Source organism: Hemiscyllium ocellatum, chromosome 1, assembly GCF_020745735.1.
Source record: "Hemiscyllium ocellatum isolate sHemOce1 chromosome 1, sHemOce1.pat.X.cur, whole genome shotgun sequence".
In the NCBI taxonomy this organism is placed as follows: Eukaryota; Metazoa; Chordata; class Chondrichthyes; order Orectolobiformes; family Hemiscylliidae; genus Hemiscyllium; species Hemiscyllium ocellatum.
The window spans coordinates 76,785,135-76,808,771 of NC_083401.1; the positions used below are offsets into that span (position 1 = coordinate 76,785,135).

Consider the following 23,637-nt stretch of genomic DNA (forward strand, 5'->3'; position numbering starts at 1 on the left):
AAAATACCTTTCACAGTAATTTGATGAACTGAGAGCATAGGATTTTAATGTATGTAGGAATTGAACTCATCTTCATGACCTTGAATGTTACATTTTTAAAAATGTGAAGTGTCCAACATAAACTGTAGAGATTAGATTACATGGAAAAGGATTAAACTAAAGCAGGTAGACATTTTCAAACTTACTGTAAATAAATTTCCCTGTATTGAAGAGAAAATTGGACATAAGCACCCAGTAAACAATCATGGCTCCGAACAGGGAAATGAGAGAGAAAAGAAGACTGGACCACTGGCCAAATGAACCAAAGTAGTATTTGCAGACCTCAGGAAATTCCCAGTTTGATGTATCGATATGAGCTTCAAGACAGAAAACAACATATTTTAGAAAACAATTCAGCAAAGGAAGCCAATAACTCACTCTTACTGTCCTACTTATCAAGGATATGTAATTTGGTGAAACAATAGCATATACAAAAATGCTATGGATAGAATGTGGGCATCAGTACGAATTTAAACTCATCGAGAACACGTAACATTGTGACATTGTACATTCAGTTTGCACTTTCCCAGTAGCCAAACTCTAGAGTGGATGGGAATAGACAAGCATCTTCAGACAGCCCTTCCAATATCTAGAAGGGCAAGTGCAGCAGAAGCATGGCAATACAATCACTTGCAAGTTCCCCCATTAAGTCACACAACATTCTGACATGGAATTACATCACTGTTGCTTCACTGACTTGGAGTCAAAATTTTGGAGCTACCTTCCTAACATTCAGGATGCACATGGTCTGCAACTGTTCAACTCGATGGTCAGTCCCATCTTCAAGAGTAATCTAGATTGGGCACAAAAATTTGTGCTGCCAACACACACCTCCCATGAAAGAATACAAAAGTAGGATGGGAGACAAAGACATGTGATAAATCAGATTGATAAATCAGATGTGTTTTTTCTTCAAACACCTTAAGTTAATGTCTCATTCCAAATACCCAGCATTCCAGTGATTTAACTTTTCTTATTAAGTAAAACTGCTGCTGGAAATTGCTTGCAAAACTCATGATGCTAATATGGAGATGTCAAGCTTTCTGTGAAAAATAAAAAATTTTGAGCAAATTGGCTGACCTAATTTATTTCCAAAATTAAGTTCAATTCAATATATTTTATGATTTTAAGCATGCAGGTTTTTGCAGAGGGATGTTGAACATGTACTCATGATAAAAATAAATATTTGGGGAATAAATGTTCTAATTGGTGTTGAGTCAATCGTAAGGTGCTCAAACCAGCTTTCAAAACTGAGGCACAGGGTTACAATCCATTCCACAGGACTGTATTCATAATCCTATACAAAAAGGTTTTATAACTAGTCAGAACATGTTTTGAACACACATCAGAAGTTGCCATTAGTATTGTTATACAGAGTCAGAGATTGATTTGAAAGTACTTAATCTGCACTCCAGGTACCATTCAATATTTTTACAAGTTTTTCAGCTGAAGATTTTTGAAAACTTGCTTCCTTAAATCTGAGCAAATTAAGCATGGTAATGACTGCACAACCCTCAAGTTAACAACTGCATTTCATAGAACGCAAGAAATTTGTAGTGGAATTACCCGTTATATTTGAAATAATTTTCAGATAAATATTTGTTTTTCACTGTATTAAACTGTACAGGTTCATCGCCAAATAATAATACACACCTACTGTCTGTCTAGATTTCAGCACCCGGTAACAACAATACAGCATCAGCAGGTTCATTAAAATGAGCAAGATAATCCCCAAAGTAAATCCTGCCTAAATGAGAGGGGGGGGGGGAAAAAGAAAAAAAAGTTTGCTTTTGAAGTTATAACTATTGCAAAGTTCCAATATGTCAAATGAATACATTTAAAAAATGCAATACAATGATTAACGTATTGACAAAATTCACACAAATGGCCAACCTCCTTTAGTGCCCACGGAAGACTCAATATTGATGTTCCCATCATGGTATTCCAGATAGAAAATCTGGAAATGAATAAAACACCTCATTTTGATCAAAATGGCAGAGCAATTAAGAAATATTTTCCTTACAAACTGACATCTATTTGAAATTAATAATCCTGAAGAATGCATATGTATCAAATGTTTTTTTTAAAAAGTACTACAAAAAAAACTGGTTCATCTATTTCAATGATGAACTCATGAGTTTTGAGTTTCTTTAAAAAAGGTGCTCATATATCAGGATAGAAATTCTGGTCTTTGATTTGACTTCCAGTTTAAAATCCAGTATTTTGATCAATAGGAATTAACGTCAGATTATTGAAGAAAATGTAAACCTGTACATACATTGTAACAATGCTGGGATTCTTTCCAAAGCCATCTGTGCTACTTTCAAGTTGGAGAGCACTTCCTAAAGGACTGTAAACATAAATTTCTTCTTCAGCTGGAATTACATGATCAGGTGGTACCTGCAAACCAGAAATCAGCAACTTATTGATAAAAGGTACCATTATGTTTAAATTTTAAAAATCACAAAAATCTCAGTTGCAATATGGCATGCTCTCTGTACTCAACGCCATCCACAATGCCTAGAATATCCAATTCGAATGATTCAACATGGTAATTAAAATGTTCATAATATAGGTCTCCCAATCTATAACCACTCCTGCACCAATTTCATCAAACATACATGGGCTCCTGGCTCTTCAATTGTTCAAATATCATTTTCCTGATTTTGGAAAATCATCCATCACGGAATACATGGAGAACTAGCCATTTCAATCCAGAACCAACTCAAAATGTAGAAGACAGAGGGTGGTGGTGGTGAAGCCTGTGAGCAGTGGAGTGCCACAAGGATCAGAGCTGGGTCCACTGCTTTTTGTCATTCATATAAATGATTTAGATGTGAACAGAGGAGGTATAGTTAGTGAGTTTGCAGAAGACACCAAAATTGGAGATGTAGTAGACAGCAAAGGAGGTTATCTCAGATTACAACGGATCTTGATCAGGTGGGCCAATGGACTGAAGTTTAATTTAGATAAATGTCAGGTGCTCCATTTTGGAAAAGCAAATCAGAGCAGGAAATACACTTAATGGTAAGGATTTAGGGAGTGTTGCTGAACAAAGAGACCTTGGAGTGCAGGTTCATAGTTCCTTGAAAGTGGAGCCGCAGGTAGATAGGATAGCAAAGGAGGCATTTGGTAGGATTTCCTTAATTGGAGAGAGCATCGAGTAAAGGGGTTGGGAAGCCTTGTCGTGGCTGTACAGGACATTGGTTAGGCTACTGTTGGAATATTGCATGCAATTCTGGTGTCCTATCGGAAAAACGTTGTAAAACTTGAAAGGGCTCAGAAAAGATTTACAAGGATGTTGCCAGGGTTGGAGAATTTGAGTTACAGGAAGAGGTTGAATGGGCTTGGACTGTTTTCCCTGGAGAGTCAGAGGCTGAGGGTTGATCTTATAGAGGTTTATAAAATCATGAGGGGCAGGGATAGGATAAATAGACAGTCTCATTTCTGGGGTGGGGGAATCCAAGACTAGAGGGCATATGTTTAGAGTGAGAAGGAAAAGATATAAAAAGGGGCCTAAAGGGCAAATTCTTCATGTAGTTGGTGGTGAGTGTATGGAAAGAGCTGCCAGAGGGAGTGGAGGAGGCTTGTACAATTACAACATTTAAAAGGCATGTTAATGGGCATATGAATAGAAAGGATTGAGGGATGTGGGCTGAGTGCCGGCAAATCGGACTAAATTAAGTTAGAATATCTGAGTGGCATGGACGAGTTGGACTGGCGGCTCTGTTTCCGTGCTGTATATTTCTAGAAGAGTCTCTTCCATTTTCATAATCTATCATACCCTATAAATTTCCATCCCAAAAACTCTACTCTTTAGAGACTTCTGTCTCTTGTGTATTCACTCGCTCTTTGCTTCATCATTTACAGGCACAACTTAAACCATGCTAATCTAAGTTTGTGACTTTCTTACTCTTGCTTCTGCCAGAGCATGTCACCTTCTTTCAGGGCATCTTAAAAAAGCCCACATTTCAGACGAACTTCTCCCACTCTTTTGGCATCAACTATTTCTTATGCATTTCTATTGTTTAGCAGGTGCTTAACATGTTAACAGATCTATTCAAGTTTCCAAAGAATGAAATCAAAAATGTAGACTACAATTGAAGAAATCCACAATATCATATTAGTGACTCCCCTCACATCTGGATTGAATTCCATTTGCCACTGATCAGCCCATCTACACCTTCCTGTAATCGAAGGCTAGCCTCATTATTTACAACCCCACCAATGTTCATCTCATCTATGAGCTTACCGATCAATCTTCCTAGGCTTGTTAAATATATTCCAACAGGAGGTTGATTCTCTTACTGATTTAAAAAAAATCTAAGGTTATGGAAGAGGCAGAAATGTGGGGATGAGCATTATCACATCAGCCACGACCTCATTGAAAGGCAGAGCACATGCAATTAACCTACAACTGTTCTGTGTCTTTGGCCATAAGTTGCATTCCACAGGGCCTAGCTTGGGTCCCTTGCTGTCTGCAGTGGCTATACCTGCATATAAACTTTCTATATGCAGGTAATAGCAAAGCTGACCAGGATGTTGAATGAAATGGAAAGTTGTTAACTGTCAAGATGATGGCGTCACTCCATTGGTCACTCAGTTGGCTGCATTTAAGTTTACAATCCAAAAAGTGATGCAAATAATATGGGTTCAGCTCCTGTACCGGCTACAGGCACCATGAAGCTGCCACTTCTTCAGGTGGCCCTCAGGTTAAACACACCACCAGATGTCTCTCCCTGAAAGAGGGCAGTCTGTTGTTAGATGGGCTGATCAGTGGTAAAGAAAATTTAATCCAGATGTAAGGGGAGTCACTAATATGATACTGTGGATTTCTTCAATTGCAGTCTACATCTTGGATTTCATTCTTTGGAAACTTGTATAGTTCTGTTAAGATGGTAAAACACCTGCTAAACAATAAAAAGGAGTAAGAATAGTTGATGCCAAAAGACAGAGGTTGACCTTAAAATGTGGGCTTTTTCAAGATGGCCTGAAAGAAAGATGGGGGCTCTGGCAGAAGTGGGAGGAAAAAGTCACAAACATAAGTTAGCATGGTTTACGTTTGCTTGGATGGGTGGACAGGTAACAAATGGATTTCAATCTGGAGAAATGCAAGTTTATGCACTTGGTAAGAGTAAATGAAGTATGTGAATACAAAATAAATGGAGGGATTGAGAAAGCTAGAGAAACCTTGGAGTGCATGTCCACAGATCACTGAAGTTAAGAGGAATAGCAAGATACAGTGGCAACAATTGCAGATGGCCAACTTTTCTTCACAGGGCAAGATTTTAAAAAACAAGGGCAGGGATGTCATACTGGAATTATACAAGGTACTGATTAAGCCATGGCTGAAGTTTAATGTACTGTTTTGGTCACATTACAGGTAGGATATAATTGCTCTAGAGAACATGGGTGATTTACCATAATGTTGACGTGACTTGGAAATTGCACCAAGAGGGAAGGTAGGAAAACAATCCTGCTCTTTCCAAAGAAGAGATGAGGCTAAGTGGCAACTTAGTTGTGTACAAAAATAGGTGCTTGATTTAATAGACCAGAAAGACCGGTTTCCCATTGCAAAAGGATCAAATAACAAAGCGCACTGCTTTAAAAAGGTGCTCAGAAGCAGAATTAGACAGGTTAAGAGGAAAGATGCTGAAAGAGGTTGGTGGCTATCTGGAATTCGCTGCCAGTTTGGTAATTGAGCCAGAAATCCTCAACTCAAAAAAAAAGGGACCCGAATCTGCAACTGAAGTACTGTAACCTGCAAGGCTATGGAACAGATCCTGACAATTAGGATTAAATGAATGGCTACTTTATTCAAATGGTCCAGACACAGTGAATTGAATTACCTCTTTCTGATTTAACTTTTCTACAGGTTTAAGAACCTTTTCAGCAACTGTAGGAACAACTTGCACATCCAAAACTCATGCATTTCTAGACCAAAATGTGGTCAACTCTTAACTATCACCTGGATACTTGGGAAGGGACAATAAATGCTGGACTAGTCAGAGATGCTGACATCCTGAGAGTGAACAAAACATCTACTCACTTTGTAAACATGAAGTGGAACCAAGCCACTGCAATACAGATCCACTGCTGCTGGCAATCAACCAGAAATCTTCGTTTATGAAACTCAATTAAATCAAATTACTACTCAAACCATCAGGAAAGCAGATGTTCCTATAATTCCTATAATTCCCACTAGGTCTGCTAAGATGGGTCAAGTTCAGCTGTGATGAAAAGCACAACCATCACTTATTAAACTTGAACAGCACAAAAGAAATCATTTACTCCAACGCAGCATGGTGGCACAGTGGTTAACCCTGCTGCCTCAGTGCCAGGAACCCAGTTTGATTCTAACCTCAGGCCACTGTAGGGAGTTCGCATACACTCCCAGTCTCTGTGTGGGTTTCTGCTGGATGCTCTGGTTTCTTTTCAGTCCAAAGATGCGCAGGATGGATGGATTAGCCATGGTAAGTGAAGGGGGTGGGGTGGATTACCCTTCAACAGGTTGGTATGGGTTAGATGGCCTTTTTCTGCACCGTAGAGACTCTACAATCTTAGAGATGGCACAATCTTGAAGCAGCTTCAGCAGTATAAAGTGGATGAGAGTTAGGTGGAAAAGTAAGATGATATACAGAGAAGTGGGTGGATGTAGCGAAGGAACAAAATAACAGAAACCTGCAATATTTATTCAAAGCTTAATAATATTGTAAAAAACACATTATTACCAAGGTCTTGTGTGTCGTAGTCAATTTACTGTAGTACTGAATACGGCTGTTCATTGCTGAAGCTTCTTGAGTCACCTGCTCCTGTTGATCTATGTTTCCATGAAGATTTCTGGGTGGCACGTAGAAAGGTCTAAGTGGAAGATACAAAATATACTTTGTTAACGTGTACATGTGATTTGCAAATATCAATTTTAGACTTTAATGTAGAAGAAGTGGGTATGATGGACAAAAAATAGTGGTGGTGAAGAGCCATCTTCTTGACTGTTACAGTATGTACTGTGAAGGGACAGAGTTCCAGGAACAATGAAGGAATGATACTCTACAAAGACAGGATGATGCGCGAGAGGAGGAATGTACACCTGCTGATTTTGTCCTCCGTAAGAATTGATCTCAAGTCAGAGATGTTATCAAAAGCACCAATGGCAAGATGTCAGCATGCACCTTCAAGGTAGCACTCAATGCAGCCATTATGCATTGGTAGTCAAGGAATAAACGTTTATGATGGCATGTCATGTGACGACAGACGGCTTATCACAGGAAGTAAGAATGGAACTGAACATTGTGGAATATTCACAGGAGTTCACAACCTTGCTACATTTTGGCACCATGGTTAATACAACGTAAACTGCAGATCTCCTTCATTTTATCTGACAGGCCTAGCTGGTTTGACTGCAAAAAAGAAAAAGACAGACTAAATTATTTTACTGGTGTAAAAGGGGGTAAGGTACTTGCAAGCAATGACAAAGGCAGCTATGATGCTTGGGTGTTTACAAATCTCAGGGAAGTTTTAAACTCGTATCTATTCTCCAAACTTGTGTTTCACCAAAGACAAAACAAAATACAAATCTAAGGAGCTTGACAATGCCATTCATACAACCATAAATGAGGGCATTATCTACAGGGGATATTCCAAAGCAAGAATGGTATGACCCTCTATTTTGGTCACTGTAGTCTCAAAGATAAATTACAGCAGAAATTACGGTGAGCTTGCTGCTTTTGTGTAACTAACATCTTCCAGCAGGAAACTTATCACAATGCATGGTTCTTTGTCATCCAAAAATCAGGACAGTGGCACCAGATGTCTCTGACTATCACCAGACTGGACTCTGAACAGGGATCTCATTCCACACAAGTACCAGTGTCGACTGCGGTACAAATCAACCCCTGGTGTACAACAGGCCAAGGGTGCAACCCTGTAATTTTTCATTCACAACAGAAATTCTAAGGTCAGCCTTGCTGCATATGCAAATTGAAGACAAAACAGTGCTGAGTGAAATTCCACAGGTATGAGCACTAGGGCCTAAACTAGTCAAAATCTACATCAAAGGGGAAGGAAGGAAGGAAGGTAAAAGTGAAAAAGATTATGAAATTAATAAAAGATTTGGGAAATTGTGAAACTGTCCATTTTGGCAAGTATTAATGTTATTACCTAGATGGTGAGAGATTACAGAGCTCTCAGTATCCTAGCACCTGAATTACACGTAGTAAATATGCAGGTGCACTAAGTAATTAAGAAAGCTAATGCAATAAACAGTTGAGGGGCATTGAATATTTAATGGTCAGTTATGCCTGTTATATTGGGCATTAATGAGATCATATCTGGCATACCAAGTACTGTATATGTCTCCTTATTTAAAAGGCAGACCATAAAGACGTAAGAGAAAGTGAGGACTGCAAATGCTGGAGATCAGAGCTGAAAAATGTGTTGCTGGAAAAGCGTAGCAGGTCAGGCAGCATCCAAAGAGCAGGAGAATCGACATTTCGGGCATGAGCCCTTCTTCAGGAATGAAGCATAAGACATAAGAGCCAAAATTAGGCTATTCAACCCAACAAGTCTGCTCCGCTATTCAGTCATGGCTGATAGGTTTCTTAACCCCATTTGGGTTGTATTGGACCCTTCAGGTTCCATTCTTTGGAGGTCTGTCTTGTTAATTTCACCTGTCTCGTGAAGTTTCCTCAGATATGCTACAATATGGTTTTCTAGCTATGAAGTTAGATCTATTGCCAACTGTTGGCAGGTGTTTGTATCTGCTTTGTTTGCTTTTTCAATGCATTGTGTTCTGTTCAGAATGACGGTCATGCACCCTTTGCCTGCCAGGAGGATTACGATATTTGTCTTTTGGAGTGTTTCCAGGCCTTTCCTTTCCAGTGTGTTCCCTTCTTTCTTTCCACTTAGTGTTGGTGCTACTGTCTGATGGCCTGCTGGATATTTTCCATAATTGTTATCTTTCAGGGTGGATTCCAGTACTGCTGGGAAGTCCTTTTTGTCTGCGTCCGTGTGGTTGAAGTTCATCCCTTGTACCTGGGTGGCTTTTTCCAGTTTGTGATAGTCAGTTCAACAGATTCTTTATCCACGTCTCTGAATAATCCGTGTTATTGCTGTGCATGATCTTGGCCAGATTTTCTTGTCAGGCTATTCTTTTTCTTTGTCTTGGTCCGCTATTCCTTCCTGTTCATGGCTCATTATAACATACTTGTCCATTTGTGGTCAATCACATTTCTATGGATTACCAAAAGTTACATAAACAAGAGGCCCCCTCAGACCCATAGTCTCACTTCCCAGTACACCAACATACAAAGAAACTGCAACACAAACTGAAACACCTCGTAGAAGACTCAAGCCACTCCTGCCTGCCTGTCCAATGTAATGTTTGTTGCGTCCTTGTAGGGTATTTTGGATGTGATAATAGTTTTGTTGGTTGTTGATAAATTCATCAGGAGCTGTTTGTGTGGTTGATAGATTTGTGGGCTACCAGGACGCCAAGGGGCTGGTCATCTAGTCATCCACTCAGGAATTCCTAAAAGACACCAAGGTAGAAGACGACAAGGTCATGATTTCCTTCGGTGTGACGGCCTATTCACATCAATAAATATCACCCGAGCCAAAAGAACCAGTGGCCTCACTGCTAAGCAAACCAAGGACATAGAGCTGGCGCTGTCAGGTGCTTATCAGGAAGGACGGCATCCTCAAACTAATAGACCTGTGCCTCTCAACCCACTTCACCTTCAATGGTAAGAGCTATAAACAAATCAATGGGGGGCTTCAGATCACCAATATCAGGATTCTTAGCAAAAGCTAGAACGAATAGCCCTTCCCACGATCCAGCCGAAGCTTTGGGTCTGCTATGTGGGTGACACCATTGTCATCACAAAACGAACAAATTAGAAGAAACCCACAAACAACATCCTTACTGGTATAAAGTTCATCAAAGAGAAAGAGCCTAGGTGTCACACAGTAGAACAAAAAGCCAATGGAGAGTTGCAGACCAGCATCTACAGGAAAGCATCACACACTGACCAGATGCTCAAGTATAGGAGCAATCACCCCAACAGCCACAAATGGAGCTGCATCAGGACATTATTTAAACAAGCCACAACACACTGCAGCACCCAGGAACTATAAGCAGCCAAGGAAAACCATCTACACAAATGTATTCAGGAACAAATGCGTAACCATAAATGCTTCCGCTGATTCCTACACAACACGCCTAGAGACTCTAGCCACTCTGCCATACAGTAAAGACATCTTAGAGAAGATGACCAAACCAACCCAGCCCCTAGGCATCATGGTCATCCACAATTCTATCAACCATACAAACAGCTCCTGATGAATTTACCGACAACCAACAGAATGATCATCATATACAAAATACCCTGCAAGGACGCAACAAACATTACATCGGACAGACAGGCAGGAAACTAGCCACCAGGATACATGAGCACCAACTAACCACCGAAAGTCATGACTAACTATCACTAGAATCCATACACACAGACAAGGGACACCAGTTTGACTAGGACAACACATCCATCCTGGGACAGGCTAAACAAAGACAGGTAAAGGGAATTCCTAGAAAACTGGAATACCATTAACACATACAGATTTGGACCCCACTTACCAACCTAAAAAAAACAACCAGAAGTGATATCACCCACCACAACAGACCAAGGCACATAAATAGAAAGTGGAACAGAACACCAGTGCTTCAGAGGTTCACTGATGTTACCAAGAATGGTGACGAAATGTCTGTGAACAAACCCACCAGCTCAGCGAGCAAACCTGAGCTACAAATCTTCTCTAAAATCACCAATGTTAAAACATTGCAGCCTTTAGTCAAGAATGCTGTCAAAGCCTTTTTTAATTTCATTTGAAAAACTGGCTGAGTAGATGGAGTGGCCAGAGAACTGGTGGGTGATGCTAGTTCAGACTAACGTGGTAGGGCTGGTGAAGCATTTGCAGTGCTGTCAGATGAGGGGTCAAGAGATTACGCAGATGTCAAACAGGATATTTCGAGTCTCTGAACGGCACCAGAAGTGTATAGACAGCACTTCAGAAACAAAGAAGGAACCAGGTCAGCCTTAAGTTGAGTTCGAAAGAATTAAACATAATTTTGATAGCCGAGTGCAGGCTTTAAAAATAGACAAGATATATTAGGCTCAGAGATTATTGTGCTAGAGGAGTTTAAAAACTCACTTCCAGAGATGATAAGAATTCATGTGGATGGACAGAAAGTGAGAGGAGTGGCAGAGATGGGAGATGAATATGCATTGGTGCAGAAGGTGAAGTTTAACTTCTGACAGGAATTTCATCCTGTGAATGATAGAAATTGGGAGAACGGGAGATCCTTCACTACAAAACAAACAGTAGATCACACTGGAAATAGTTTACCACAGATGTAGAAAAGAAATCCAAGATGAAGAAAAAGAGGTGAAAGGCCTCAGGAATTTCCACTGTGGTAAGGCAGGACACAGTGCTGGTCATTGAAGAAAGGTATGGTGGGAAAAGATGTTGTTCAACAACAAAAAGACGTTAAACCCGTGGGATTAGTGGAAATTGTAAAAGGAAACCTCAAGAAAAGTCAAGGAGTTTCAAGCGCTGTCTATACACTTCTGGTGCCAGTTCAGAGACTCAAAATATCCTGTTTGACATCTGCGTAAACTCTTGACCCCTCATCTGACAGTGCTGCAAATACCTCACCAGCCCTACCACGTTAGTCTGAACTAGCATCACCCACCAGTTTCAGGCAAGTGCACAGCCTAGGCAGGGCCTGGTATTGACTTCGTGATCGATCTTTATAAAGAATTAACTCTGGGTAAAGTTTACTCAGAAAGAACAGGGGGAGACGGGTAAGAAAAGTTACAATTCTAAAAGATACAGGATCTGGTCAGTCTCTAATAGAGAGTGATGAAACTATTTGCACTCTTTCTGGCATGTTACCCAACCGGGTGTTAATTTGTGGAACAGATGCACAGAGATTTAGTGTTCCCCTGTGTAAGATCAGGTTGAAGAGCCAAATCAAGACTGGGGAAGTAACAGTGGAAGTGATCGACAAAGTTTGAGTTCCAGGAATACAATGTGTTCTTGGATGTAACCTAACAGAATCCAAAGTGGGAGTGATGCCCATTGTGGTGGAGAAGCCAAAAGGATCGATACAAGAGCTATATCATGATGCATACTCAGAACAGGAACAACATGTATTCCTGAGGGTGATCTTAACAAATCTTAAGGCAACAATGGAGACCACGGCAGGTTACAGCAGAGGAGAAATGGGCGGAAGTGCACCAGATTCTGTTGTCAGTTGCATAGTGATGGGAAGCATTACGGGTAGCATATGAATTACCAGTAGGCGGTCATCTAGGTGTGAGGAAGCCTCAGGCTAAGGTACAAAAGCATTTCTATTTGACCTGGACTGCATAAAGATTTGGTTGAATTTTGCGATAAGTCATACATGCCAAATGGTAGACAAGCCACAGGCAGTAATAAAACCAGCACCTTTGTTGCCAATTCCTGCATTCAAAGAACCTTTCATGCAGGTTATGATTGATTGTATAGGTTCCCTCCATAAAAGTGGGAACCAGTATTTGATCAGCATAATGGATGGGACTACCAAGTTTCCAGAGACAATTCCATTATGGAGCATTAAGGCAAAAGGGTGGTGGAGGAGTTGGAGGCTTTCTTTACCCAGTATGGGTTACCAGAGAAATTCTAATTTTACTGCAAAACTATTTAAAGGTAGTCATGGGTAAGTTTAGGCATATTGTTATGACACACAGTGGTGAACCTCTTAATTAAAGTAAACACCCAGTAAAGCTCACTTTACCTTGTAATCTGTTAGAATATGAGTGACAGAATAACCAAGTTCCACTATTTAAACAAAACATCAATTTTTTTTAACTCTAAGTAGTGAGCATTAAACAACAACTATTCAGAACTCTAAGGCCTCCTTTCTCCTAAATGCTCATTACTGGAGTAGAGAGAGGAGTTGAACACATGGCTATAGGGATGGTGCAGAAGGGTGGGTTTTGGATAACTGGGGGTCTTTCTGGGGTAGGTGGGACCTCTACAAGCAGGATGGTCTTCATCTGAACCAGAGGGGTACCAATATCCTGGGGGGGGATATTCGCTAAGGCTATTGGGGTGGGTTTAAACTAATCCAGCAGGGGGATGGGAACCAAAATTGTAGTTAGGAGCATAGAAAAGGTCGAGAGTAGGGAGGTCCGATATAAAGTTTCAGGGATGCAAGATGGCACCAGCAAGCAAGAAGTTGGTTTCAAGCGTGGATGCCAGGAGCATCTGGAATAAGGTGCGTGAACTTGCAGCATGGATTAGTACCTGGGACTTGGATATTATGGCCATTTTGGAGTCATGGATAGAGCGGGACAGGAATAGTTGTTGCAGGTTCCAGGATTTAGATGTTTCAGTAAGAACGGAGAAGATGGTAAAAGAGGGGGAGGTGTGGCATTGTTGGTCAAGGACACTATTACAGTTGCAGAAAGGATGTATGGGGACTCGTCAACTGAGGTAGTATGGGCTGAGGTTCGAAACAGGAAAGGAGAGATCACCCTGTTGGGAGTTTTCTATAGGCCTCTGAATAGTTCGAGATGTAGAGGAAAGGATAGCAAAGATGATTCTCAATAGGAGTGAGAGAGACAGGGTCATTGTCATGGGGGACTTCAACTTTCCAAATATTGACTGGGAACACTATAGTACGAGTACTATAGATGGGTCAGTTTCTGTCCAGTGTGTGTAGGAGGGGTTCCTGACAGTATGTCAACAGGCCAACGTGGGGCGAAGCCACATTAGATTTGGTACTGTGTAACGAGCCCAGCCAGGTGTTAGACTTGGAGGTAGGTGAGCACTTTGGTGTATGCGATCGCAATTCTGTTATGTTTACTTTAGTGGTAGAAAGTATAACGCTGGGCAAGAGTTACAGCTGGGGGAAAAGGCAATTGTGACGCGATTAAGCAAGATTTAGGAAGCATAGGATGGGGAAGCAAACTGCAGGGGATGGGCACATTACAAACGTGGAGCTTATTCAAGGAAAAGCTACCGAGTGTCCTAGATAAGTATGTACCTGTCAGGCAGGGAGGAAGCTGTAGAGTGCAGGAGCCGTGGTTTATGAAGGAAGTGGAATCTCTGGTTAAGAGGAAGGCAGCGGCTTATGTTAGGATGAGATGTGAAGGCTCGGTTGGGGTGCTTGAGGGTTACAAGGTAGCCAGGAAAGACCTAAAGAGAAAGCTCAAAAGAGCCAGGAGGAGAGATGAGAAGTTGTTGGCGGATAGGTTCAGGGTGAACCCTAAGGTTTTCTATAGGTATTTAAGGAATAAAAGAATGACGAGAGTAAGATTAGGGCCAATTAAAGATAGTAGTGGGAAGTTGCATGTGGAGTCAGAGGAGATAGGGGAAGCACTAAATGAATATTTTTGTCATTTTCTAGAGTGAATACTGTCAAATGTTGTCGAGGAGAATACTGAGATACAGGCTACTAGAATAGTTGGAATTGAGGTTCACAGGGAGGAGGTATTAGAAATCCTGCAGAGTATGAAAATTGATGAATCCCGTGGGTCGGATGGGATTTATCCTAGGATCCTCTGGGAAGCCAGGGAGGAGATTGCCAAGCCTTTGGCACTGATCTTTAAATCATCATTTTCTACAGGAATAGTGCCAGAAGACTGCAGGATAGCAAATGTGGTTCCCCTGTTCAAGAAGGGGAGTAGAGACAACCCTGGTAATTATAGACCAGTGAGCCTTACTTCAGTTGTTGGTAATGTGTTGGAAGAGGTTATAAGAGATAGGATTTATAATTATCTAGAAAAGAATAATGTGATTAGGGATAGTCAGCATGGTTTTGTGAAGGGTAGGTCATGCCTCACAAACCTTATTGAGTTCTTTGAGAAGGTGACCAAACAGGTAGATGAGAGTAAACCGGTTGCTGTGGTATATATGGATTTCAGCAAGGCGTTCAATAAGGTTCCCCATAGTAGGCTATTGTACAAAATGCAGAGGAATGGGATTGTGGGAGATATAGCAGTTTGGATCAGTAATTGGCTTGCTGAAAGAAGACAGAGGGTGGTGGTTGATGGGAAATGTTCATTCTGGAGTCCAGTTACTAGTGGTGTACCAGAAGGGTGAGTGTTGGATCCACTGCTGTTTGTCATTTTTATAAAACGACCTGGATAAGGGCGTAGAAGGGTGGGTTAGTAAATTTGTGGACGACACTAAGGTCGGTGGAGTTGTGGATAGTGACGAAGGATGTTGTAGGTTACAGAGAGACATAGATAAGCTACAGAGCTGGGCTGAGAGGTGAAAAATGGAGTTTAATTTGGACAAGTGTGAGGTGATTTGGGCAGAGTAACCAGAATGCAAAGTACTGGGCTAATGGTAAGATTCTTGGTAGTGTAGATGAGCAGAGAGATCTGTGTCCAGGTACACAGATCCTTGAAAGTTGCCACCCAGGTTGACAGGGTTGTTAAGGCAGCAGACTGTGTTTTAGCTTTTATAAACAGAGGGATCGAGTTCCAGAACCATGAGGTTATGCTGCAGCTGTACAAAACTCTGGTGCGGCCACACTTGGAGTATTGGGTACAGTTCTGGTCACCGCATTATAAGAAGGATGTGTAAGCTTTGGAAAGGGTGCAGAGGAGATTTACTAGGATGTTGCCTGGTATGGAGGGTAGGTCTTACGAGGAAAGGCTGAGGGACTTGAGGCTGTTTTCGTTGGAGAAGGAGGTGGTTGAGGGGTGACTTAATTGAGACATAAGATAATCAGAGGGTTAGATAGGATGGACAGGGAGAGCCTTTTTCCAAGTATGGTAACGGCGAGCACGAGGAGGCATAGCTTTAAATTGAGGGGTGATAGATATAGGACAGATGTCAGAGGTAGATTCTTTACTCAGTAGTAAGGGTATAGAATGTGTTGCCTGCAACAGTAATAGATTCACCAACTTTACGTACATTTAAGTCGTCATTGGACAAGCATATGGACATACATGGAATAGTGTAGGTTAGATGGGCTTCAGATTGGTGTGACAGGTCAGCGCAATATCGAGGGCTGAAGGGCCTGTACTGCGCTGTTACGTTCTATGTTCTATTTCTACAACATGAGAACAATATACTGTTCCAACAAAACACTTATTAAAATTACCATCAACTTAATTTTAAAACAATCCAGTGGCTGTCATCTTCTGTGTTGGTCTTCTCTCAGCTGAAGATCTCCCTGGATCATCTTTCTTCTTACTGTGAAGATGTTTCATGTGAAACGGTACCTTTGATACTGTTTCAAATGGCAGTTGCTCTAACTTTCAAACTGCTTGCTTTTTTTATACTCCCAATATTGGATCATCTCATTAGTTCGATGTTGGCAAAATAATAATTGCAAACTCTACTGGGTTTTAGCATCCTGGGACATAGTTTAAACTGGCTTGTTAAATTCCAATTGTTGTCAAAACAGCAACTAACCAGGTATCGATTTCACAGGCAAATGCTACATATTTTCAATTTCCCAGCACACAGACTACTGGCCAGTCATATGGCAGGCGCTTGGAAGCTCTCAGTTCAGAACAGCATTCCCTCTATCAAAGGTACAGTGCATGCCTTCGACTTCATGACAATATAGCACTGAATCCCAGGGAGCCTTGGAAACTTGACATCAGACCCTGACAACCATGTTTAGAGCTTCCTGTCAGAATTACCCAAATGATTGGGATAAAGATTCATATTGTTTGACATGAGAAATTCCCCAAATAAGTCTACTTAGTTTACTCCCTCTGCATTAATATTTGGACATGAAGTCAGTGGGCCATGGAAATTAAGAGTAAAATTGATAAGACAGATGTCAGAGATCTCACATTTGGATTATGCATCCGAGGTGAGGGAGAGATTAAATTGGGTAGGTGAATTAGCTAGACAGCATCTGAAGGGGGCACAGCATAGAATGAAGCCAGAGTATCCTCGGGACTGTTGCTGAACAAAGAGACCTTGGAGTGCAGGTTCATAGCTCCTTGAAAGTACAGTCGCAGGTAGATAGGATAGTGAAGCAGCGTTTGGTATGCTTGCCTTTATTGGTCAGAGTATTGAGTACAGGAGTTGGGAGGTCATGTTGCAGCTGTACAGGACGTTGGTTAGGCCACTGTTGGAATATTGTGCGCAATTCTGGTCTCCTTTCTATTGGAAGGATGTTGTGAAACTTGCAAGGGTTCAGAAAAGATTTACAAGGATAGTGCCAGGGTTGGAGGATTTGAGATATATAGAGAGAATGACTAGGCTGGAGCTGAATTCCCTGGAGTGTAGGAGGCTGAGGGGTGACCTTATAAAATCATGAGAGGCATGGATAAAATAAATAGACAATGTCTTTTCCCTGGAGTAGAGAAGTCCAGAACTAGAGAGGAGAGGTTTAGGGTGAGGGGAAAGATCTAAATGGGACCTAAGGGGCAACTCTTTCACGCAAAGGGTACTGCACGTATGAAATGAGCTGCAAGAGAAAGTGGTGGAAGCTGATACAATTGCAACATTTAAAAAGGCAGCTGGACAGGTATATGAATAGGAAGGATTTAGAAGGATATGGGCCAAGTGCTGGCAAATAGGACTAGATTGGTTGGGATATTTAGTCAGCATGGACAAGTTGGATGGAAGGGTCTGTTTCCATGCTGCACATCTCTATAACTCTAAGAGGCAGATTACAATTCGGACATTTTCCTATGGGGATGAAGTATTAGTACTGTTAGCAATGATCAGAGATCCATAAGAAATAAGAACAGAATTCAGCCCATCGAATCTGCTCAACCATTCAATTATGGCTGATAAGTTTCTCAACCTGTTCTGCCCATAACATTTGATCCCCTTTACAATCAAAAACATTTCTATCTCAGTCTTAAATATACTCAATGCCCTGGCTGCCACAGCCTACTGTGGCACGAATTCCATAGATTCACCACTCTCTGGCTGAAGAAGTTTCTCCTCACCTCCATTCTAAAAGGCCTTCCCTTTATAAGGCTATGCCCTCAGGTCCAACATCTCCTCTGTCCAAGCTATTCAGTATTTCTGTATGTTTCAATTAGATCCCTTCTCCCCCACACCCCCCCTCCAACACTCCATCAAGCATAGACCCAGAGACTTTAAATGTTCCTTATATACGTTAAGCTTTTCATTCCTGGGAACATTCTATTGAAACTCCTCTGAACGCACTCCAGGTCCAGTACATCCTTCCCGAGATATGGAGCTCAAAATTGCACTCAATACTCCAAATGTGGTCTGACCAGAGCCTTATAGAACCTCGGATATACATTCTTTCTTTTATATTCAAGTCTTCAAAATAAATGCATTCACCTTCCTAAATACTGACTCAACCGGCAATTTTACCTTGAGAGAATCCTGGACCAGAGCTCCCAAGTCTTTTTACACTTCAGACTTCTGAATTTTCTCCTCATTTACAAAGTATCCCTTCAAAGCCAGGTTTCGTGGTCCCAATCAAGTTGAGACAGGTAAATTATCTGATAAAGATGCCAGATATGAAAAAAATTGTATTGGGTATGTCATGTGAATACATTGAAACCTTACTTTAATAGAATCAGGGAACTGGAAAAAATTAGGTGTTAGTTACTGTTATGCAGAGTGAGGAATCAAGTCTGGATAGCATGGATTTTGATGTGCCTCAAAATATGTTAAATAACGAGGAATTCCTTGAGGAATGGAATAGGACAGTGAGCTGTTTCTGGAGCAAAGAACAGAGTTAAAACGCTTGTAGCATTATGAGGATATGTGCAGGAATAGAATCGGCAGAACTAACACTATTGTGCATGAGGTGGAAGTAGGGAATGCTGTTCCGATAAAACAGCACCCCTACAGGGTTAATTCCCTGAAAGCTGCATAGGTACCGAACGAAGTGGATGCGATGCTCAAAGATATCATCGTACAGAATCAGAATGAGTGGAGTTCGCCAATCGTGTTAGTTCCCAAACCTGACGGGACTCAACAATATTGCATGGACTATCAGAAGTCAACGCCATAATTAAATCAGACTCCTATCCAAAACCAAAGTTGGAGGACTGCATGAAGAAAGTTGGACAAGCCAGGCACATCACGAAGTTGGACTTACTGCGTGGTTATTGGCAGGTATCTTTATCAGAGAAAGTAAAAAGAAGTTTCTGCGTTTGTAAACCCCAAATGGATTATATCAATTCAAAATGACAACGTTTGGAATGAGGAATGCTAGCCAATTTTCAAAGACACGTAAACAGAGTTATGACCAGATCAAAAAATTGTGCTATTTATCTGGAGGATGTAGTGATCTTTAGCCATTCATGGAAAGATCACATGGTACAGTTGGCTCTTTGAAAAAAAGAAAACTGATAATAAACTTAAAGAAAACAGAATTCACAAAGGCAGAGGTGAAGTTCTTGTGACATATCAGACATAGAAGGATGAGCCCAAGGAATGTGAAGCTGAAGGCCATAGAGGAATTTCCACAATCACCCTCGAAGAGTTGCTTCGATTTTTTGGGACTGAATGGATTCTAGCAGAAGTTTGTTCCAAATTTCAGCAGTATGGTGGCACCACTGAGGTATTTACTAAAGAAAATGAAGAAATTTCAGTGGATATTACAATGCTATGAGGCATTGATAATTTAAAAACTGTATTATCCACTCCACCACTTTTAGCTACTTTTTTAGCTGAATTTTTTGAAACCCGTCAAAGTTGCAATCGATGCAAGCCATATTGGGGTTGGTGCTGTACTGATGCACGACAACGACGGAATTGAAAGGCCAATTGGCTACTTTTCAACAAAACTCCGTATACACCACAGAAAATATTCTGCCATTTGCAAAGAGTCTGGAGTTTGGTATAGAGGAACCTTGATTACCTGTCATTCGATTAACTGAACAAAATACTCCCTGCCCGTGTCTTTTGGATAATACAGGTTCCTCAGTATTGGCCTTGTGAACAATGCGTCAGAGACAGTTGTGTACAGACCATATCCCTCACATTTTTGCAAATAGTTAAAGACAAAAACATGGGACCACTTCATTGGAGTCTCATGTTATACAACGCAAATTGTACATGTTGCGGGTCGTAAAAACGTGATTGCAAATGCAATATCGCGGATTTAAAAGAAAAGGTGCAGATAAGATTTGACTGTATCGAGTCCAATGTTATAAATGTGTGCAGAATTAATGAGGAGGTATAACTTAGATTAATGACGTACATATTTCTTAGTACAGGGGAACCTCGATTATCAAAATACCAATTATCCGAAAATTGGATTATTCAAAAGGAGACCGAGGTCCCGATAGAAACAAGTCTTTGAAATGTTTCTAATAGTGATCACATCTTTTGTTTACAGTGATTAAACAAGCACCACCTTCAAATGACTGACTGCCCGCCCCCTCCCTCTCTACCCCGACACTTTCCCTGGATGTTGAGATTCTGAAGGGAGATTACAGAATTAGGCAAAATTTAAAAAGGAGGCCCTTCAGGGTAGGAATATCTGCATTACTCCCAGTGCTACAAGCTAGTGAGGGGAGGAATAGGAGGATAGAGCAGATGAATGCATGGCGGAGGAGCTGGTGTATGGGAGAAGCATTCACATTTTTGGATCATTGGAATCTCTTTTGGGGTAGACGTGACCTGTACAAGAAGGACGGATTGCACCTAAATTGGAAGGGGACTTATATACTGGCAGGGAAATTTACTAGAACTGCTTGAGAGGATTTAAACAAGTAAGGTGAGGGGAGGGGGTGGGACCCAGGGAGATATTGAGGAAACAGATCGATTGGAGACGGGTACCGCTGAGAACAGAAGCGAGTCAAACAGTCAGGGCATGCAGTTGACAAGGTAGGACTAACAAATTAAACTGCATTTATTTCAATGCAAGGGGCCTAACAGTGAAGGCAGATGAACTCGGGGCATGGTTAGGAACATGGGACTGGGATATCAATTATGGAAACATGGCTCAGGGATGGGCGGGACTGGCAGCTTAATGTTCCAGGATACAATGCTACAGGAAGGATAGAAAGGGAGGCAAGAGAGGAGGGGGAGTGGCATTTTTGATCAGGGATGGCATTACAGCTGTGCTGAGGGAGGATATTCCCAGAAATACATCCAGAGAAGTTATTTGAGTGGAACTGAGAAATAAGAAAGGGATGATCACTTTATTGGGATTGTATTATAGACCACCCAATAGTCAGAGGGAAATTGAGAACCAAACTTCTAAGGATATCTCAACTATCTGTAAGTTATAGTAGGGGATTTTAACTTTCCAAACATCGACTGGGACTGCCATAGTGTTAAAGGTTTAGATGAAGAGGAATTTCTGAAGTGCGTACAAGACAATTTTCTGATTCAGTATGTGGATGTACCTACTAGAGAAGGTGTGAAACTTCACCTACTCTTGGGAAATAAGGCAGGGCAGGTGACTGAGGGGTCAGTGGGGGAGCGACCATAATTCTATTCATTTTAAAATAGTGATGGAAAAGGATAGACCAGATCTAAAAGTTGAAGTTCTAAATTGGAGAAAGGCCAATTTTGACGGTATTAGGCAAGAACAGTTGAAAGCTGATTGGAGGCAGATGTTCGCAGGTAAAGGGATGGCTGGAAAATGGGAAGCCTTCAGAAATTAGATAACAATAATCCAGAGAAAGTATATTTCTGTCAGGGTGAAAGGGAAGGCTGGTAGGTATAGGGAATGCTGGATGACTAAAAAAATTGAGGGTTTGGTTAAGGAAAAGAAGGAAGCATAAGTCAGATATAGACAGGATAGATCGAGTGAATCCTTAGAAGAGTATAAAGGAAGTAGGAATATACTTAAGAGGGAAATCAGGAGGGCAAAACGGGGACATGAGATAGCTTTGGGAAATAGAATTAAGGAGAATCCAAAGGGGTTTTTACAAATATATTAAGGGTAACTAGGAGAGAATTGGGCCCCTCAAAGATCAGCATGGTGGCCTGTGTGTGGAGCCACTGAAAATGGGGGAGATAAGTGAATATTTTGCATCAGTATTTACTGTGGAAAAGGATATGGAAGATATAGACTGTAGGGAAATAGATGGTGACATCTTGCAAAATGTCCAGATTACAGAGGAGGAAGTGCTGGATGTCTTGAAATGGTTAAAGGTGGATAAATCCCCAGGACCTGATCAGGTGTACCCGAGAAGCTAGAGAAGTGATTGCTGGGCCTCTTGCTGAGATATTTGTATCATCGATAGTCACAGGTGAGGTGCCGGAAGACTGGAGGTTGGTTATGTGGTGCCACTGTTTAAGAACAACAGCAAAGACAAGCCAGGGAACTATAGACCGGTGAGCCTGATCTCGGTGGTGGGCAAGTTGTTGGAGGGAATCCTGAGGGACAGGATGTACATGTATTTGGAAAGGCAAGGACTGATTAGGGACAGTCAACATGGCTTTGTGCGTGGGAAATCATATCTCACAAACTTGATTGAGTTTTTTGAAGAAGTAACAAATAAGATTGATGAGGGCACAACAGTAGATGCGATCTATATGGACTTCAATAAGGCATGCGACAAGGTTCCCCATGGGAGACTGATTAGCAAGGTTAGATCTCATGGAATACAGGGAGAACTAGCCATTTGGATACAGAACTGGCTCAAAGGTAGAAGACAGAGGGTGGTGGTGGAGGGTTGTTTTTCAGGCTGGAGGCCTGTGACCAGTGGAGTGCCACAAGGATCGGTGCTGGGTCCTCTACTTTTTGTCATTTACATAAACGATGGGTCAATGACCTGAGAAGTGGCAGATGGAGTTTAATTCAGATAAATGCAAGGTGCTGCATTTTGGGAAAGCAAATCTTAGCAGGACTTATACACTTAATGGTAAGGTCCTAGGGAGTGTTGCTGAACAAAGATCTTGGACTGCAGGTTCATAGCTCCTTGAAAGTGGAATCGCAGGTAGATAGGATAGTGAAAGCAGCATTTGGTATGCTTTCCTTTATTGGTCAGAGTATTGAGTACAGGAGTGGGGAGGTCATGTTGTGGCTGTACAGGACATTGGTTAGGCCACTGTTGGAATATTGCATGCAATTCTGGTCTCCTTCCTATTGGAAAGATGATGTTGTGAAACTTGAATGGGTTCAGAAAAGATTTACAAGGATGTTGCCAGGGTTGGAGGATGAGCTACAGGGAGATGCTGAACAGGTTGGGCTGTTTTCTCTGGAGCGGAGTCTGAGGGGTGACCTTATAGAAGTTTACAAAATTATGAGGGGCATAGATAGGGTAAATAGGCAAAGCCTGGGGTCAGGGAGTCCCGAACTAGACGGCATAGGTTTAGGATGAGAGGGGAAAGATATAAAAGAGACCCAAGGGCAACTTTTTCATGCAGAGGGTGGTACGTGTATGGAATGAGCTGTCAGATGATGTTGTGGAAGCTGGAACAATTGCAACATTTAAGAAGCATTTGGATGGGTATGGCGGTATATGGGCTGGGTGCTGGAAGGTGGGACTAAATCGGCATGGACGGGTTGGACCGAAGGGTCTGTTTCCATGCTGTACATCTCTATGATTATGAATTCTACAGAGAGAGACACACACACACACACACACACACACACACAGAGAGAGAACCTGTCAAACATTTGCAGTA

The 23,637-nt window shown here is 41.5% G+C and overlaps 1 protein-coding gene across 5 annotated transcripts in view; it reads right to left on the reverse strand.

Annotated features, from left to right (window-relative positions):
* slc38a9 (solute carrier family 38 member 9) overlaps positions 1-23,637 on the reverse strand; it is an 81,301-nt gene that overhangs the window by 44,466 nt on the left and 13,198 nt on the right. For all 5 annotated transcript variants that reach the window (XM_060823155.1, XM_060823223.1, XM_060823242.1 and 2 more), the window contains 5 exons: positions 6,771-6,900; positions 2,318-2,439; positions 1,933-1,996; positions 1,693-1,786; positions 186-356 (listed from right to left, as the gene is read on the reverse strand). In XM_060823155.1, the coding sequence (XP_060679138.1) occupies positions 186-356; positions 1,693-1,786; positions 1,933-1,996; positions 2,318-2,439; positions 6,771-6,900 (581 nt within the window). The remainder of the gene's footprint in view (positions 1-185; positions 357-1,692; positions 1,787-1,932; positions 1,997-2,317; positions 2,440-6,770; positions 6,901-23,637) is intronic.